The sequence below is a fragment of the Corvus moneduloides genome, chromosome 17 (assembly GCF_009650955.1).
Source record: "Corvus moneduloides isolate bCorMon1 chromosome 17, bCorMon1.pri, whole genome shotgun sequence".
In the NCBI taxonomy this organism is placed as follows: domain Eukaryota; kingdom Metazoa; phylum Chordata; class Aves; order Passeriformes; family Corvidae; genus Corvus; species Corvus moneduloides.
Genome location: NC_045492.1, coordinates 7,053,254 through 7,070,582, shown reverse-complemented (window position 1 = coordinate 7,070,582; position 17,329 = coordinate 7,053,254). Strand labels below are relative to the sequence as shown.

General features: G+C 62.8%; 3 protein-coding genes across 11 annotated transcripts; 1 reads left to right on the top strand and 2 right to left on the bottom strand.

The window, feature by feature from the left end:
* The first annotated feature begins 1,160 nt into the window (after positions 1-1,160).
* On the top strand, positions 1,161-3,098 carry LOC116452622 (E3 ubiquitin-protein ligase RNF182-like). Its single transcript, XM_032127255.1, has 2 exons — positions 1,161-1,273; positions 1,759-3,098. The coding sequence occupies exon 2, from the start codon at positions 1,790-1,792 to the stop codon at positions 2,513-2,515; it is 726 nt and encodes a 241-aa protein (XP_031983146.1). The 5' UTR covers positions 1,161-1,273; positions 1,759-1,789; the 3' UTR covers positions 2,516-3,098.
* A 305-nt stretch (positions 3,099-3,403) lies between these two features.
* Positions 3,404-4,647, bottom strand: LOC116452623 (iroquois-class homeodomain protein IRX-2-like). Its single transcript, XM_032127256.1, has 2 exons — positions 4,359-4,647; positions 3,404-4,031 (listed from the first exon to the last, which is right to left on the bottom strand). Exons 1-2 carry the CDS (start codon positions 4,539-4,541, stop codon positions 3,543-3,545), a joined length of 672 nt encoding a protein of 223 aa, XP_031983147.1. The 5' UTR covers positions 4,542-4,647; the 3' UTR covers positions 3,404-3,542.
* A 1,987-nt stretch (positions 4,648-6,634) lies between these two features.
* ZNF335 (zinc finger protein 335) lies at positions 6,635-16,431 on the bottom strand. 9 transcript variants are annotated; one of them, XM_032126883.1, is made up of 28 exons: positions 16,340-16,431; positions 15,638-15,869; positions 15,019-15,292; positions 14,555-14,632; positions 13,995-14,324; positions 13,721-13,849; positions 13,485-13,643; positions 13,113-13,371; positions 12,844-13,021; positions 12,651-12,763; positions 12,449-12,467; positions 12,126-12,242; positions 11,964-12,040; positions 11,724-11,884; positions 11,370-11,599; positions 11,186-11,294; positions 11,010-11,104; positions 10,605-10,885; positions 10,354-10,495; positions 9,894-10,283; positions 9,664-9,806; positions 9,199-9,332; positions 8,668-8,771; positions 8,462-8,539; positions 8,240-8,323; positions 8,005-8,070; positions 7,749-7,830; positions 7,279-7,397 (listed from the first exon to the last, which is right to left on the bottom strand). In XM_032126883.1, exons 2-28 carry the CDS (start codon positions 15,836-15,838, stop codon positions 7,279-7,281), a joined length of 4,152 nt encoding a protein of 1,383 aa, XP_031982774.1. In that variant the 5' UTR covers positions 15,839-15,869; positions 16,340-16,431. The 9 variants fall into 9 exon arrangements, with proteins under 9 accessions (XP_031982777.1, XP_031982780.1, XP_031982782.1 ...); XM_032126882.1 differs by lacking the exon at positions 16,340-16,431 and adding an exon at positions 16,219-16,263; XM_032126886.1 differs by lacking the exon at positions 16,340-16,431 and having other exon boundaries at positions 6,635-7,394; positions 15,638-16,048.
* Between the last annotated feature and the right edge of the window lie 898 nt (positions 16,432-17,329).

Sequence of the window (17,329 nt, the reverse complement as noted above, 5' to 3'; positions counted from 1 at the left end):
CAGAGATGCTTTCAGTGGGGCAAGGAGATCGTTAATGTCCTTTAAGTCAGGGCAACTGGGAATGTCAGCTGTGAAAGTGGCAGTTTGTAAAGCCCTTTTTTCCCCTTCTAATCATTGTTTTTGAGCCAAGACTGCCTGCTCCCGAGGCACAGGTGAGCAGAGATGTGCTGATGCTGGGAGTGTCCCTAACCCATTGCTTGGTCAGTCAGTGCACATGAGCCCTTTGCCTGCTCTGCTCCCTCAGGTGAGGGGCAGTTACCTGGTTAAGTATCCCGTGGCCGTGGTCTTACAGGGGACATGTAAACGACATCAGTGGCCAGAAGCCCGGTGACATGGGCTGCTTTTGGAGTCTCCTTTATCCTAACAGAGCAAGAAATGGTGGACAGGGCGTATCAAGTTGACACTGGGGGCATTTCAAGGGCAGATAACCAGGACTAGGTCAAGCTGTGCAAGGGGCTGTGGTGTGAGAGGCAGCTGTGGGAGTAGTGGGTGGTATGGGCAGGACTGGGGGGAAAGAGGCACACCAGGAGCTGGAGCCCTCACATAAAAGCTCCATCAGACTGTACCAAACCTGGACGATTTGAACTAAAGCCTTCACTACCGTTGTCCCTGTGGTGGGCAGTGCTGCTTCTCTCTTGTCTGGGGGGAAGGAGGGGGTCCCTGAGTGCTTTTGTCCCCCTGGGGCTGTTGTAAATGCTCTGTGAGGGCAGCAGCTGGGGGTGGATTTGACCAGCCTTGGGAGGCACAACCTACAGCGTGGGAAGTGCAGGGGGCTTGGCTGTACCCAGCCTGAACCTGTCAAGTGCTGTGTCCCCCAAGTGCCCTCGGTTCGGCTCCCCGGGAATGCTGAACCCCAAGCGCCGCTGCCACAGGCCCCACGCCGGGAAGGAGCATCCTCAGGGCTGACCGTGAGCAGAGAACCCTGGAGTACCGGGAGCCGCACCAATCCCCCACCAAAACCCGCACCGCCCACCGCATCGACCCCTGCGCCTACCCCTCGCAGCCCGGCGAGGAGGCTCCGCGGGGCCCCAGCACGGCCCGTCCGAGCTCCCCCCCCCTCGTTTCCCGTTACCGGGCCAACGCCGCGGCGCTGCCGGCGGCCCCTGCGCCGCGCTCGCCCCCGCAGCGCGGCGGGCAGCGCCCCGCGCCTCCCCCCATGGGGCTGCCGGGCCCTCGTCCGCCGCCGCGGAGCCCACCGGTGCCACCGAGCCCGCCGGGGCCGCGGCTCGACCCGCCGCTGTGTCCCCGCCGGGAGCCGCGGCGCGGAGCGCAGGTACGGGAGAGGATGCGGTGCGGGCCGGGAGCGGGGGCGGGGAGTACGGACCGAGGGCTGCTGGCCCCGGGAGCCGGAGCGGGGTGAGGGGTGGGGGGTCCCCGCCGCCGGCAGAGCCGGCGTCCGGAGCCGTCCCCGCCCCGGGGCCCCAGAGAACCCGCACGCACCGTGAGGGCCAAAGATGTGTCCGGGAGCTGCCCTCCCGCCGGTGCCGGCCCCTGGGAACGATTTTTCCCCCCGCAAAGCAGGGGCCGGGATGACGGCGAGTCCCAGCGCCGGTGGCACCAGCCGGGGGTTGGAGTCGGGTTCGGGGAGGGGACCGTCGCCACCACTCTGCTCTCCCTGCCCCTCTTTCCCACCGAGCCCCGGGGACTGACCGGGACAATGACCGTGGGGTGGAGCGGAGCTGGGACCCCGCGCGTGGGAGGCAGCGGGCCGAGGATCTGCCCTCAGCCCTGGCTGACAGCGGTGCCCTCTCCCTGCAGCCCGGGCAGCCACCAGCAGCCCGCCAGGAGCATGGCCCAGCCACAGAGCGAACTGGGGTCCCCGCCGGTGGCACCCCCGTCCCCCGAGCTGGAGTGCCAGATCTGCTACAGCCGCTTCGACGCCCGTGCCCGCAGGCCCAAGCTGCTCCGCTGCGGCCACCGCCTCTGTGCCCGCTGCCTGCGCAGGATTGTTCCCCCGGGGGACGCTTTAACCCCCCAGCTCCGTTGCCCCTTCTGCCGCCAGCACAGCCCAGTGCCGGGCGGGGACGTGCAGCAGCTGCAGGATGACGGTGAGGCACTGGCACTGCTGACAGGCGGTGAACGGGCCAAGAAACGGGGTCCACCCCGATCTCCTGAGGTGCTCCTCTGCCCCAGCGTGCTGGAGCCCGCATCCAGCCCCGACTGCCTGGTTGTCACCATCCTGGAGGTGCCAGAGGATGTGGCCCCACCAGAGAGCCTGGGCAGGCTGGAGGTGGTGCGGCTGTACCGCCCCGCCAGCCTGGGTGCACTGCCCTGCCACGGCCCTGGGCAGAAGTGGCGCTCCTGGGGATGGCGAGCCATCCCCCGCTTCATCCTGGGCGTCCTCTGCCTCCTCTACTTCAGCTCCCTGCCCTTCGGCATCTACCTCCTGCTCATCGAGCACCACAGCCTGGGCATCATCCTGGTCAGCCTTGTGCCCTCCACCCTCCTTCTCTGCATTGTCTACAGCGTCTGCCAGTGCCTGTGCCTGGAGGTCTTTGGGTTCCCCCACTCCTGACCCTGCACGGCCAACCCCTGTGCCTGAGCCAGGGAGGATTTGGGTTCCTTGGAGCATTGTCCCTTGAGGTACAGGTGTCCTCTGACCCACAGCATGCTCTGCCTGGACCATGGGGAGAAGCTCAGTGCCTGGTGCCTTCCCATGCAGAACAGCACTGGCTTTTCCATGTGGGTGCTCACACTGGAGGGGCTGTAGGAGCTCATTGCAGCCTACAAGCATTTGGGCCAGACCCTCAGCTCCTCATCCTCCTCCTCCACAGCAGAAAAAGAGCAGGAGCCGGGACACCAATTCCAACTGAGGAAGCGCGAATGCTGGGCGCTGAGCGCCGCAGCCGGAGGGGCCCCGGCAGGAGAGGGACGGGCAGAGCCCGGGGGCTCCTGCGGCCGGACTGGCCCCAGCACAGCTCCGTGTCCATAGTGTAAATAGTTCTGTCTGTGGCGCCCACGCTCCCGTGGGGCTGCTCCCATCGCATCTGTGTTTCTTTCTCACGTGTGAGTCCCGTGTTCGCTGACATTGTGTCCCAGAGAGGGGAGGAGCAGAGGAGAAGAGTTTCTTTGGTGTGTAAAGATGTCTTTGCAGCTGTTTTGTAGTCGTCGTGGTTTTTATGCGGAGCCTCCGGGCTTTATTTAACCTCCTTGGGTTTTATTTTGTAAGGATTAATTTAACACCACTAACCATTTTATTACTTTTATCAAGAAGAGCAAAGTCTATTTTTGATCTCTGCCTTGGATCTGCCCTGCTCCCCAGGGACTGCTCTCAGCAGCACTGGCAGTGAAGTTACCCACATCTCTGCCCACCCCTGCATCCCTACCAGCGTCCCCAGTGATATCAGGCGTCCCTGCTGGCATCCCCCACCAGCATCCCCACCGCAGACAGGCAATACCAGGAGACCCAAGACAGGCATATTTATTACTGTGCTGTGTTCCTCCCCACCCACATCTCCCACTCTCCTTGGCCAGGCAGCTGCTGGGTCCCATGGCTGTCTCTCCTGCCATGCCCTTGGGGACAGGACACGATTGTCCCAGTCCTACACCTGCTCCAGCACCACTGGCACCTTCAGGGGACACCTGTTCTTGCTGGGGGGAGATTCCAGCATCTCTGCCACACTCCAGATCTTGGGTTTCTCGGGCTGCTTGCCCTGTCCAGGGCCTGTCCTCACCTCGGGGCTGCCCTCACACCCATCCTGCACGGGGCTGGAACTGGGAATGGGGACAGCAGCCGATGGGAGACCCTCGCCCTCGCTGTCCTCGCCATCTGAGGTGCTGCGTGTGGCCCAGCTTGCCTTGTTCTCCTTCTTGAGGCGCCGGCGGGCATTGGCGAACCAGGTGGAGACCTGGGTGAGGCTCATCCGGCTGACCACGGCCAGCATCACCTTCTCCCCCTTGCTGGGATAGGGGTTCCTGGGGTGTCGCGCCAGCCAGGCCTTCAGTGCCCCGGTGCTCTCCCGCGCTGCCGCCGCCTTCGCCCGCCCCGGCTCCGTGGGCAGCCCCAACGGCACCTCATAGGGTGCTGAGACCTGGAGGGGCAGAGAGGTGTCAGGGTGGGACGGGAGGAGAGCATCACGGCCAGAGGAGAGGGGCTGTGCGATGTCAGGGCTCGGCCCTTTGTGTGTGGGAGAGGGCAGAGCTGTCTCCTGCCTACTGTCTTCCTATCCTGTGTGCACCCAAAGTGCCAGGTGCAGGAGGGTGTGTGGGGGGGCAGGGGAATGCTGGGGACGGGCAGGGGACTCGGGATAGCAGGACTAGGGACCAGCCCCGGTTCCAACCACCCCACACAGTCCCATCCTGGTCCTGGGAGAGCCCCATATCCCGTTCCTCCCCCAGAGCTGCAGCGCGGCACTTACCAGGGGTGTCAGGAGGCTGAGAGGGGGTGGCAGGAGGCTGTACCCGGCCAGAATAGGACAGGGGCAGGAGTAGGAGTAGGGGCAGGGCAGTAAGGCTTGGGGTGGCCCCCGCAGGGTCCCCCAAGGCCCCCCACAGCCCCCCAGCTCTTGTCCTGGGCTCTTCTCGCCCCGAGGTGCTGCCATACTGCAGGAGAGGAGCCGGGTAGCTGCTCCCGGCTGTTTTATAGCTGCTGGGGTCCGCAGTGACTGACAGCTGATTAGGGGGTATTAGCACCCACGAGAGCGGCAGCAGGATCTGGGGCACCTGATATCCCCCCCCTTCCCCAGCTACTGTTGGGCAGGGACCGGCAGGGACCGTCCTCCTCGCCTGCCTGCCACCAGCCAGAGCCCTGGTCCCTCCCAGGCCCCCAGCTATGCACAGCCTACACAGCCCCCAGGGATGGGGTACAACAGTACCCCCGGGCTGGTGCATGGGGCCCGGCCCACCGTGAGCCCCACGGCCACCCACAGCCACAAGCACACAGCACACCTGGGGTTTTACTGCAGTTCCGAGAGCTGTGTCCCATCTATGACCCCAGGCCTGACACGGGGCTGTGGTTCCCCCTATGCTGTGGAGGGGCGAGTTGGAGGGCCAGGGGCTGGTGGAAAAACTATAGCCTGGTGGGAGGACAGCCACCCTTGCTGCTCCTCCTCTGGCTTGGCCAGGTCCTCACCCAAGCCCCAGCACTGCCATGCCTGCCACTGGATTCCCGGCAGCAGTGGCGAAGAGGAAGGGTCCTGCAGCCCCATGGACAGTGGGGATCCCTGCAGGCACTGGGGGGTTCCTGTGGCTGGCACAGTGGGGGCAGAGGGTGGGCAAGGCAGTGGTGGGCAGCTGTGCAAGGGGCCCCGAGAGCCGCGACCCCCTGAGCCGCCTGGTCCTGCTGCCACGCCTCCCTGCTAAGACTGGGATTATCCCACAGGTTGTATCCGTCGTTAAATACCGACTAATAACGCTCTCAGGATATTAAATATGTAACAAACCCGCTTAGCGCTGGCCAGGACAGGAAGGCGAAGGTCACCGGTGCTAATGAGCCCGGCCACATCCCTGGATCCCTGCAGGCCCTGGGGACAGCAGAAGGTCCCGGGGCTGAGGTGCCAGTGCCCAGAGGTCTCAAGCCCCTGCGCTACCCCGTGGCCAGAGCCCCAGCAGCACCTGGAGCTCCCAACATGCAGCAGCCAGAGCTCTGGTCCCATCCATCCTACCATGGGCTGGTCTTGTGCTCTGGACAGCCACAGGTGCGAAAGCCTCAAGCCAGCCAGGACACTGGTGCTGCTGTTTGGGACCAGACCTGGCCACGGCCCCGCAGTGGCCCCATAACCTTGTCCCCACGGGACTCCTCCAGCCCCAGCCCTAATCAGCACCGTGGATCTGCTTGATTAGATAATGGGGCTGTAATCTAGGAAAGCGCCTGCGGATTGCGCGAAGCACCCTGACCCTGCACAGCACAGCTGGAGAGGGAGGGCCACGGCCAGCCGCCGGCACAGCGGGCGGACACAGCTGGACACCGCCCGAGCCGCAGCCGGGCAGGCACAGCCGCGCACCAGCACTACCGGGCACGGGCAGGGCTGGTGCGAAGGCAGCGGGACAGAGCTACGGCCAGGACAGAGCACAGCTGGGAGAGCCACGTCAGCCGCAGCCAACCGTGGGGAGGTGCGGGGCCACCCACACCCCACTGCCCTGGTGGTCGGGGGGACGTCCCACAGCAGCCCCGGCGCCAACGCCGTACCCTGCATGAGGGCACGGAGAGCCCAGCAGAGACCACCCCGCCCCGGGCCCGCAGCCGCGGGGCTCAGGCGTCACAGAGGCTCTCAGCGAGCCAGGGTGGTTCCCAGCCTTTTTCCCCTCCGCGGATAATCAGTTTAATGCAGGAGCAGAGAACTAAAACTCTGCGATTAGCTGTTATAATCTCATGTAAATAGGCCCAGACAAGCCGCTCAGGAGGGCGCTGTGTGGCTCGGGACAGAGTTACACGGGATTTAGGCTGTTTACCACTCGATTAATTTCATGACTCCAGCCCCAAGCCCACCGCTGTCCCAGCTGCCCGGCTCACTTCCCAGGAGTCAAGGTCACTCGGGCGGGAGGCAGTTGATAGCCCAGGGCATCTGCCAGCAGCGACCGGCCCAGCGCAGTGCTGGGCTCCAGGCCCCCTGTGCCTCAGCCCCAGGCCTGGGCTGAGAAGGCTGGGCTATCCCATCCCTGTCTCCTGCTGTCTGGACCCCCAGGCAGGCACACACACGGGTCTCCATCCCTTTTTATTCATAAGCATAGTCAAAGCTCGAGAATGTCACAGCTGAACCCCTCCCACAACCACCAACGGACCAACACGAGACTCCATCTCTCTTCAGAAGAAAAATAGAGCATCTTCCACCTTGTCCTCAGGTTCCTCCAGTCCAGAGCCTTGCTGCTGCCTGCCTGCAGGCTGGAGATGCCACAGGAGGGCTGGCTGCTGGCACACTAGGAGCACTGGCCCCACGGCTGCAGGAGCAGTGGCTGTGGCTGCACACACCTCACCTCTGACATTGCATCACACAGTTGTGCCCAGCCCTACGGCCTCCCCAGGATCCTCGTGTGCTGGGCAGATGGTGATCCATGGCTGCCCACACAGACCGTTCAGGAAAAGGGATTTCAGACCATCAAGTGCAACAGGCAAAGAGACAGTCCACACAAGGGCTGCCCCCGTGGCTGCTGAGCAGTCTCTGGGGGAATGTGCAGGATCCCCAGGGCGCGGGGCCCAGCGGCAGCGTGTTCGTGGTCGTGTCTGTGCCGCCGTGGCTCAGGCGTGTCCTTCGCAGCCCCGGCACAATAAGGCAACTGCTGGCTGGGGCGGCTGCTGCCGGTGCGGCCGCCTGCCCAGCACAGTGCGGCCCTGGCCCGGTGCTAGTCCGACAGCGTGATGACATCGTAGTGGATGCCCGGCTGCAGCTGCTGGATCTGCTCGGCTGCTGCCTCGGTGGTGAAGACGCTCTGTGCCTGGGCCATCGCCGCATCCGCCACTGCTGCGGGGGGGGGGGGGTCAGTGCTGCCTCGGACCGAGGGCAGGGGGAGCTGGTGGCTACTCAGGGCTCCCCTCCATGTTCCTCACCTGTCCCCGGGGAAGGGACAAAAGGCCCCCCTGCCCATGTGGGGCTCCAGTTAACCCTGTTCCAGAACTGACAGGCTGGGACCAGCAAAGGTCTGCCCTTGGACACCATGACTAGCAGCAAAACAGTGATCCAGCCTGGTCTTCCCATCCCTCCCACTAAGGGCTGCTGCATGGCTCCCTGCCAACAGCAACAACAGCACTGGCAAGACTGGCACCCCCAAACCCTGGGAGGACTGGCCCTTTTCGCACAGGGCCCTGCTACTACCTGAGACGGCTGAGTGTGCTGCTGCTTCCAGCTGTGCCTGGGTGATAAGCTGCTGCTCAGGTGACACTGGCATGTACTGGATCTACAGAGGGGAAAACAGGGAATTCCTGAGGGGAGGGCTCCTCCTGGAGCTGCTCCAGCCACGGTTGCTGCACTCAGGCACCAGCCCACGAGCTCCCTCTATTTCACATATCCCTCTCCAACTGCAGGCTCAGGGCCTACCCTCCAGTTCCCACCACCACACGTGGCTCCTTACCTGCGACTCTGGGAGGAACTGGCCGCCCTGCTCGTACTGGATGTGGGTAATCTGACCGTCCTGTACCTGGTGACAAACAGTGAGGCTGCGGCAGGGTCTGTGGGTGTCCAGGCCCCCAACAATGCTGTGACCCAAACAGACTGAGCAAGAGGGAGCAGGAGGGGGCCCAGCCTCACACATGACAGCCCATGAGCCCCACCCACCATGTGATGGGAGCAGACACTCTGAAGCTCACCTGGATATGATGTCCCTCTGGGACAACAACATACTCTTGGGGAAGCAAGTGCGGGACGCCTTCCTGGGCAATAATGTACTGAACCTGCAAACATGGGAATTCAGACCCAGAAAAAGGTCATCACCCCAGTGCCTTCGTCTCTCTCTACGGAGCCCTGCTCTCCCCACTGCTGCCAGCTCTTCCCACCGGGCAGTCTCCCATCCATGGGCCATGTCCCCTCACCTGGTTGTCAGCAGTCACTAAGTGCTGTACTGTCTGTCCATCAGCAGTTGTGATCTCCTGGATGTAGGCTGCCTCCTCCTGCAATGTCAGCAAGTGCCCAGTGTGGTCAGGGGGGCTGGGCCTGACCACATTCCCCCCAGGAGGCTCCCACAGTATGGGGAGTGGCCACATAGGACAGGAGGTTGAGGCCGAGGGACCCAACTCACCTGGCTGGTGACGCTCTGTTCCTGTGCGACAAGGATGTGCTCCTGCCCCAGAGCCTGCTGCAGCCGCTCGGGAGCCAGCACGGCCTGGCCGGCCTGCAGAGCCGCTGCAACACAGAGAGAGAGCCGGTGGGGATGCTGCTGGGGACATGCCAGGGCTGCCAATGGCCCCGCTCCCCAGTGGCCACTGGCTGGCACCTGGCCCAGTGAAAAGCACGGGGTAGTCTCTGGGCTCTGCTCACACAAGGTCAGAACTAAACCACTATGGGCAGAAAACACCCTCCACGTCAGATGCTGAACTCTGCTTCCAGCGTGAGCTGCTCCCACATGCACCGATCTACCAGGATCTGCCTGGAGGGAACACAGGCCCCCTCATTCTATGCAGTTGTCCGTGCCCAGCCCCTTGGTCTCTGTCTCCACCAGAATCCTCCTGGCCCTTCAGCCCCACCTGACCCACAAGCTGGGTGAATCCCACATGGGGCTCCGGATGCAGGACACCCACAGGTCAGCCCTCGTCCCAGGGACATGTCTTACTGTGTAGGGTGGCCAGGGTGTCCTCGTCACTGTTCAGGATGATGGTCTGCTGGGCAGCAGCTGGCCCTGGCCTTTTGCCCTCTGAGCTGTGCAAACGCTGCATGTGGAACTTGAGGTGCCCATTACGGTTGAACCTACAGAGAGGCAGAGTGAGGCGGACTGTGCACAGGACCCTGTGCTCTCTGCAGGCTACAGGCAGCACAGGCACATCCTACAATATGGCCTATCCCCTCTCCCAGCACGTTCCCATCAGTGCCCAGGGACTGAACCCTCCCATGCAGAGGGTCCTTGGAGACAAAGCTGGGTCCACCTGCAGCAGGAACCATTGCCAAGAGCACTGTCCCCTCTAATGGGTGGATTCTCGGGAAGGTTTGGGGAAGCTCTGCCAAGATTCTGTCTCCTCCTGAGCCTTGTAGAGCTCTGTGGGATTTCCCAAAGCAGGAACAGCCCAGCTGCATCACTCACCTCTGCCCACAGACCTGGCAGGCGAAGGGCTTCTCGTTGGTGTGGGTCAGCATGTGCCTGCGCAGGTCCTTCTTGTTCTTGGAGGCGAAGCTGCAGTGGGGGCACTTGTGTGGCCGGAGGTTGGCATGTTGAACCATGTGGCTCTAGGGCAGGAGGACACGTGCTGAGTGAGAAACCCCCGTTTCTCCAAATCCCTTGTTCCCAAGGCTGCTCTGCACCAGGAAACTTACCCGGACCTCTGGCCAGAGGGTGGCAGTGAAGGGACAGTCGGGACACTTGAAGGTGCTGGGCCCAATGTGGGCTCTCTTGTGACTCTCCATCTCCGCTCTCCCTGTGAACATGGCTGTGCAAATCTTGCATGAAAACTTTTTGGCTGTGGAAATCTTGCATGAGAGCTTCTTGGCTGCAGAAACCTTGCATGTGAGCTTCTTGGCCATGCCTTGGAGTGCAGGCCACTTGACCTTTGGGGATGAGACTTCCTGCCCCTCGGAGGCTGGGGATAAAGACGAGTCCTTCTGGAGCTGCCTGGCGACACACTGCACCAGGGGCCACTTGACGCTGGCGGGCTGTGCCTCCTGGCCCTCCGCGGGTGAGGAAAAGGCAGCATCCCCGCTGAGGGGCTGCAAGAGAAACACCAGTCACACCTGCTCACACTGCTGCTCGGGATGGGGAGAAGGCTCAGATCCTTACCTCCATGGTCTGGAACTGGCTCCCTGGGACACCAGATGACATGATGTAGTGATTGCTATGGTCCTTCAGAGCCTCCTCTGTCATCACAGCTCCACTCACCACGACTGCGTGGGAGGTCTCCACAGGGCTCTCCTCCTCACTGCTGGAGAGCACAGGGTCAGGGAGGATCTGCCTCCTCCTCCTCACCACTAAAGCGTCCTCACTGGAGGCCAGAAGTGCCTCCACCTCCCCACTCCTCCCATACAGCTGACCTGTACAGCGTGGTGGGAGCCTGGATCTCCTCACTGATGGGTGCGATGATGCTGTACTCTGCTGTTCCGCTGAAGGGGATGGTGATCTGCTGCAGCTCTGAGCCACTCAGGCTTGCTTCCCCATAAGCCTCCTGCACAAGTGTCTGCCCGGGCTCTGCCATGTGCAGCATCACCAACTTTTGCTGCTGTTCCTTGGAGTCCACCTTTGCCTCCTCCTCCTGTGTCTGCAGCTCACAGGGGCCTGGTGTCTCTTCTGGGTCATCTGGCTTCACCACTGCCACCTGTGCAATACAGCAGCTCAGCCAAGGGGGCAAAGCTCTGCAAGACACCCCTGCAACAAAACAGGGCTGGGAAGCCTCCCTGTGCCAGCCCCCAGCAGGCCTGGCTTCCCTTGACCCTGCCCACCTGCAGTGAGCCGGTGGCCAGCTCCCGCTGGGCACTCATGTTCAGCAGGAGATCCAGGGCCGTCTGCGTGGCCAGCTCTGCTGATCCAGCCACATCTAGGGGGTTGGATAGGGAGGGTCAGGCAGGAGCTCACTAATATCCTCCCCATCCCACCCCCTTCCCAAGAGCTCACTCACCTTGTTCATAGATGATGGTGGCCCCTTCCAGGGAACCCTGCGAGAGAACAGAGGGCTCTGCACCTGCGACAGCCTGGACCGTGTGGCAGGTGATGGGGCCAAGAGGTGCCTGTGTGAGAGAGGGAGCTGACAGCACAGTGGGCAGTGAGCACCAGGAGGAGCTGGGGCCAGGCACGGCACTCACCGGTGGGCTGGCCTCTGGCTCAGCCGGTGCCTGCACCTGGCTGTGCTGCTGCTTCAGCTCCTCGATCTGCTGCAGGGTGAAGAAGGGGCGGCGGCGGCAGGGCGGCTCCTCGGGGTGCCTCTGTGCCCACTCCTCGAAGGAGTCGGCGTGGCGGCACTGCACGTGCAGGCGCAGATTCTTCTTGTGCTTGGTGGTGAAGTGACAGAACTCGCAAGCGAACGGTTTCCCTCCTGCAGGGCCCGGGAGGGGGAGTCAGGCAGAGGGTCCCCAGGGGATGGCAGAGAGAGCAGGCAGACTCTGACTGTCTCTGGGAGAACGGGGGATGCAGGGTATCGGTCAAACAGCTCCTCTCACCTGTGTGCTTGACTGCCATGTGCGAGACCAGGAAGTCCTCCCGGAAGGTGGAATACTTGCAGACGCTGCACTTGTAGGGCTTGTCGTTCATGTGCGACAGCTGATGGTTGAGCAGCACCTTCTTGTCCTCGCAGACATAGTCACAGAACTCACACTTGAACCTGCCAGGACAAAGCCTCCTGTCACACCTGCTGAAGGGGAGTGGGACACGGGCTCTGCCTAGGCATGCTGGGCTCCTACCTGCGGTTGGCGATGGCCTGGATGTGCGTCAGCAGGTGCATCTTGAAGGTGTAACGCTTCTTAAAGGACTTCCCGCACTATGGTGAAAGAAAGCAAAGCAGCGCTCACCTCCTGCCCTGCCTCACCCACTGCCAGCCCCTCCCCAGGCTGTGTCCCCCTCACCTTGTCACACATGTGTGGTTTCTCTGTACTGTGTGTCTTCATGTGCTGCGTAAGCCTCTTCTGCATGGGGTAGACACGGTTGCAGACGGGGCACGGGAAGGAGTTCAGCTTTGGTGGCTGGATGGAGAGCATAAAGATGAGATCACCTGGATGAGGTCACCAGTTTCTTTACCCTCTCCCCACTGCAGGACCTGGGTTGTCTTTCCTCAAGAGATCCAGGAACAATGCCCTCAACGAGGCACCGAGGTTTTGTGGAAGACCCAGATGTGCCTCTTCCCATATAACAGTGCTGAGATTCAAGCCAACAGAGTATTCAAACTCACCGGATCAGCTCTCTTCTTCCTGAAAAATAAGTAAGAAAAGCCCCTTGTGTCAGCTACACCCTAAGTCCAAGCTGCCTTATACCTAGACGCCAAAACTCTCCATTTTGGAAAGGGTCAGGGGACGGAGCAGTCACGGCCACCCTCCCAGGGCAGGAAGAACAGTGTCAGTGCTGTTCAGTCCCCAGGACTGTGCTGCCCTCACCTGTCCCGGCTGTGCACTGTGGAGTGCCGAATGACATCCTTCTTGTACACGCTGGTATAATTGCACTCCTCGCACTTGTAGGGCTTGCTGCCCACATGGTTGAACATGTGCTCCTGTGAGAGGCAGAACAGGGCCATGAAACCGGGGGCTACCAGGCACCTTGTAGGTTCGGGGCAGGGCAGATGAAGCTCACCTTGAGGGAGGACCAGCGCCGGGAGCGGTAGCTGCACTGAAGACACTTGAAGAGCTGCGGGTCATTGGCCTCGTGTGAGTTGACATGGAAGCGCAGGTCATCGTGTGTGAGGAACCGCGAGCCACAGATCCGACACAGGTAGGGCCGCATCAGGGGCTTGGGGGACTTGTAGTAATACCTGCAGAAATGGGAACAGGGCTCAGAGCTGCGGTGGCAAACGGGCTGGACCGGCCCTGGGCACAGGCCAGAGGGCCCAGCACACCCCTCACCTGTGCCCCATGTACTTGCGGTATTTCTTGCCCAGGAAGCGGCGCGAGGGCCGCCCGCGCCGCCGGGGGATGACATCTGCCTCCTCAGCACCAGTGTTGGAGGAAGGGTCCTTGTTCTCTGAGTCGGACTGGCTGATACTGGGCTCTGCCAGGCTCTCACCAGTCCCATTCTCCATGCTGGAGGAACTGGCTGCTTCTGAGTTCTGCAGCTCCTGGTTTGGTGTGCTTTGGGACGTCACCAAGGGCTCCACCTCCCCTCCTGTTCCACAGAACACAGCACAGCTCCGTCAGATTCCCGCTGCGGCTCCAGGAGCTTGTGTGCCACTCCCTGCTCCACCTCTGAACGGGGCTGCTGCCTCCTGTCTCCCTCACCTTCCAGCATGTCCTGAGGCATATCCTCCAGACGAAGCAGCTTGCGGGGTCTCCCTGGGCGTCGACGTGGCCTCTCCTCGCTGGATGTGGGGACAGTGCGGCCGTACTTGGGCTGTCGCCCCCGGGGCTCATCCTCAGCTGGGTTGTAGTCACTGTCCTCTGCAGGCAAGTGACACAAAACATCAGAGACTGGGAGAAGACTAAGCTACGTAAGATGTGGGGATGCCAAGTCCTACCTTCAGGATCATCAATAGCACCAGCATCCATAATATCATCATCTTCTTCTTCTGGGACCTCATCCTCAGTCTTTGGAGCAGCTCCCACCTTTCGTGGTCGTCCTTTCTTCAAAGCCAGAGCTGAACCCACTGCCACAGAGAACAGGGTGAAAGCTCTTTACCAGACTGTGTGCCAGAACAGACCCTTATGCTCCAGCTCCTCTCTTGCTTCTCCCCTGGAGAGAGCAGAGCCTATCTGCAGTGAGATGAATTTCCCTCAGCCCTTGGCACACACCTGGCTGGAAGTGACGCTCTTTCATGTGGTTAATCAGTGTTTTCTTAGAGACACTCTTGTACTGACACATCTTGCACTTGAACTGCTGCACCACCACCACTTCCATCATCTCTTCCAGGGTCTCCAAGTCTGGCTGGTCCAGCTCCTCCCCACCATCTGCCTCTTGGGCTCGGTCTGGCTGTGCCGGCAGCTCCAGCACTTCCAACTGCTCAGAAGGCTCTGAAGGGCCGGGCTGGTCAAGGCACGTGGAGGTAGGTCCATCAGCAACAGCTTCTATCGCCAAGCTATTGGCTAGAGCAGAAGTGGCCATCTGGGACACCATGGGGGCACCTGAAACGCCAAAACCCGCTCAGCCAAGCGGCAGACCCTCACCTGCATCCAAGGCTGCATCCGTACAGGGGCACAGGGCTGAACACAAGCTCAGGAACAGGCTCCCAACAGGACTGTGGTACAGGCACCATGGCTGATGCAGCTGGGACACCCACTCCAGGCCACACTCAAGTGGCACAAGGCTCAGAGGCAGAGCTGGCCACCATGGACAGCCCAGGGAGCTCCCTCACCATCATCGGGGCCTTGTAGAATGAGGTACTGCGTGGTCTCTGCCCTTCCATCCTCTGCGCTGGTCACGGCGATGCAGCCTGGCAGGGAGAGGAGAGCAGAGTGGTGACTGCCGGATCCAGGGGCTGTACAGTCACTGGGGCTCCCTGGGGCTCTCACAGTTCAGACAGAAGCCATAAGGTGTGAGGAGGGTCTGGCTCTGGGGATGGAGCCTGCCCTGGCCTGAAGGAGCAGCTGGACAGAAGGAAGGCTGTCCAGCAACACAGGCTCCTCACCAAAACCCTCCAGTCACTGCAGCAAGGCATGAAGAGAAAACCCTGCTGACTAGTTGGACTTAATGACCTTAGAGGTTTCTTCCAGCCGTAATGATTCCATGTCCACATTTCCCCCACCTCCTGAGGTCTGGTGCAGTGGCAGCTCCCTCCCCAGCCCACCAAGCCATCTCCACATGGGAGCACACACTCACTCTGGATGATGTCAGGCCCGATTGTGGACTCAATGATTTTGTCAATGGCAGAACCCAGGTCTGAGGAGGTGGACGCAGTGGAGTCTGACACGACTGTGGCTCCATCGGTGACGACACTGGAGTGGACCAGGACTTGTGGGGACTCTGACACCATGACGGACTGGCTCACAGTGGAGACGCTGGAGACCAAGGTGGATTGGGCAATAGAGGATGAGTCTGGCAGGTAAATCCTTGGAATGGCATCTGTGCTGGAGCTGCTTTCTGAGACCTCTTCCTGGCAGATAAAAAGAGTCCAGAAGAGCTCAGGTGAAACATCTTTGCCAGGCCAAGCCCTTGGGGCAACCAGCTTATGCAAATGACCAGGCGTATCACTGCAAAACTCCCAGGAAAGGCATCAGAGCAAGTCTTTTAGTACTGACAAAAACCTGGACCTCCAGGGCTGCTCTTGCTACGAAGGGGAGTTCTGCTCCTCAGACTGACAAGCAGATGCCGGACCAGAGGTATAACAGTGTCTGCCGAGGCCGCAGAGCTCAGATCGTCAGAAATGTCTACAGAAACCCCCAGGAAGCAGAACAACGGCTGCCCTCCCTGCCACCCCATCCTTCCCACCAGCGCCTACCAAGGAGGCCGCGCTGCTGTCGGAGCTCTGCCCCACGCCGGAGTCATCGGCCCGGGAGAGGAGCCCGGACCCCGCGGCGGCATCGCTGCTGTCCGCTGACACGGCCTCCGAGCTCCCGACGCCCAGCCCGCTTTCGGTGGGCTCCTCCCGCGCCGCCTGCGGGGTCGCGTCGCTGCTGCTCTCCACCGCATTTTCCTCCATGCCCGCCCTGCCGGGGCCCGCTACGCTCGACCTGCGGGAAGACCGCCGCCGTCAGGGCCGCCACCCGCTTCCCGCTGTCCCCCTCCACCGCGGGGGTCCGGGCTGGGCGGGCTCGGGGCCCCGGAGCCGCCGCGGGCCCATTCCCGGGGGTCCCGAGAACCCTCACGGGGGTCCCGGCGCCACCTGGCGCCCCCGGTACCGTCATGCCCCGCGGCCCCGCCCGGCGCTCGGCCGCCATCTTGCCGCGGGGTCCCCCCCGCCGCCTCCGCGCGCGCGCACACGACGGGGCGGCCCCGGTGCCGCCGGGGCGGGGGAGACGCCGCCACGCCGGGGCAAGGGGGTCTCGCCGCCGCCGCCCGCCCGCCGACCCGCGCCCTCACCCGGCCTGCCGCGGCCCCGCCACGCCCCCGCCGGAGCCGGCACCACGGCGGCCGCCATGCCCCCCCGCCCTCTTGCCGCGCAGCGATACGGCCGCGCTGGCCCCGCGCCGGGACTACTTACCGCCGCCCAGCCCCTGCTCCGCCTGCAGCGCTCGCCGTGGCGGAGACACACTCCTCGCCCCGGCCGCCGCCTCAGGCGCCTTCCGGCCCCGCCCGCCCCCCGCGGGAGGGGAGAGGCCTCGGCGCCCCGCCGGGGACTACTTTCCCCGCGGAAGGGTCGGCGGTGGTGAGACCGTGCGTCATGGCGTCAGGAAGCGGCGCCCGGGCCCTGAGCGTCGGCGTCGCGCCGGGTTGCGCTGGTCACGTGACGGGAAGGCGGAAGTGGCCGCGGGGCTGGGCTGGGAGCGGGGCTGCAGTGGTCGGTGCGGTCGCACCGTTCTCTCCGCTCCCTCCGTTTCCCGCCCGGCCTGGCCGGGCTCGGCTCGACCCGACCCGGTAGCGCGTTCCCCCACCCGAGGTTCGCACCTCGGGTGGGCCGTGCAGCCCCGGCGCTCCGGCTCCCGTTCCTCAGCCCGCGGTGGGCGCTGAAACCGGCATGCCTCTGCTGATGGGGGCTGGGGCCGCCCATCCCCTTCCCTTCGAGGCCCGGGGCCTTGCCGCGTTCGGCCTCAGTGGCGGACCAGCCTCAGGCTGCTGAGCACTTTCCCCCTCGGTCTCTGGCGGGCAACGGCACCTACTGTCCGTTTGTTCCTTGAAGCCGAACTTGCCTCTTTGGATGGCAGCTCTGCGTCTGAGCAGTAGCCACCTTCTGATGGGCTCTCGCTCACCAAATTCTGTCCCCCGGGATGGCTGCCCCCCACTGCAGATGGCGACGGGCACCCGATCTGGCTGCTGGCAGCACCTCCGGCTCCCACGCTTGGGGTGCACAGCTCTGGGGGGCTGCTCTGGCCTCACCGGGCGCTCCCAGAGCACTGCAGGCAGTGGGGCATTGCTGGCACCTTCTGATGCCACAGCATTCCCTGCAGGGATGCACTCGGACCTTGCTGCTGTCCCAGCTCCCTGTACCACTGCTGATCGCGGTGCTGTTCCACATCCTCCAGCTGAGCTCAGC

Coding starts and splice junctions, on each gene's coding strand:
- LOC116452623 (XM_032127256.1), bottom strand. CDS start 4,541: ATGGCAGCACCTCGGGGCGAGAAGAGCCCAGGACAAGAGCTGGGGGGC. Junction 4,032..4,358: donor TCAGCCTCCTGACACCCCTG/GTAAGTGCCGCG, acceptor CTGCCCCTCCAG/GTCTCAGCACCCTATGAGGT.
- LOC116452622 (XM_032127255.1), top strand. CDS start 1,790: ATGGCCCAGCCACAGAGCGAACTGGGGTCCCCGCCGGTGGCACCCCCG.
- ZNF335 (XM_032126883.1), bottom strand. CDS start 15,838: ATGGAGGAAAATGCGGTGGAGAGCAGCAGCGACGCGACCCCGCAGGCG. Junction 8,540..8,667: donor AACAGAGCGTCACCAGCCAG/GTGAGTTGGGTC, acceptor CTGACATTGCAG/GAGGAGGCAGCCTACATCCA. Junction 8,324..8,461: donor TAGTGACTGCTGACAACCAG/GTGAGGGGACAT, acceptor CCATGTTTGCAG/GTTCAGTACATTATTGCCCA.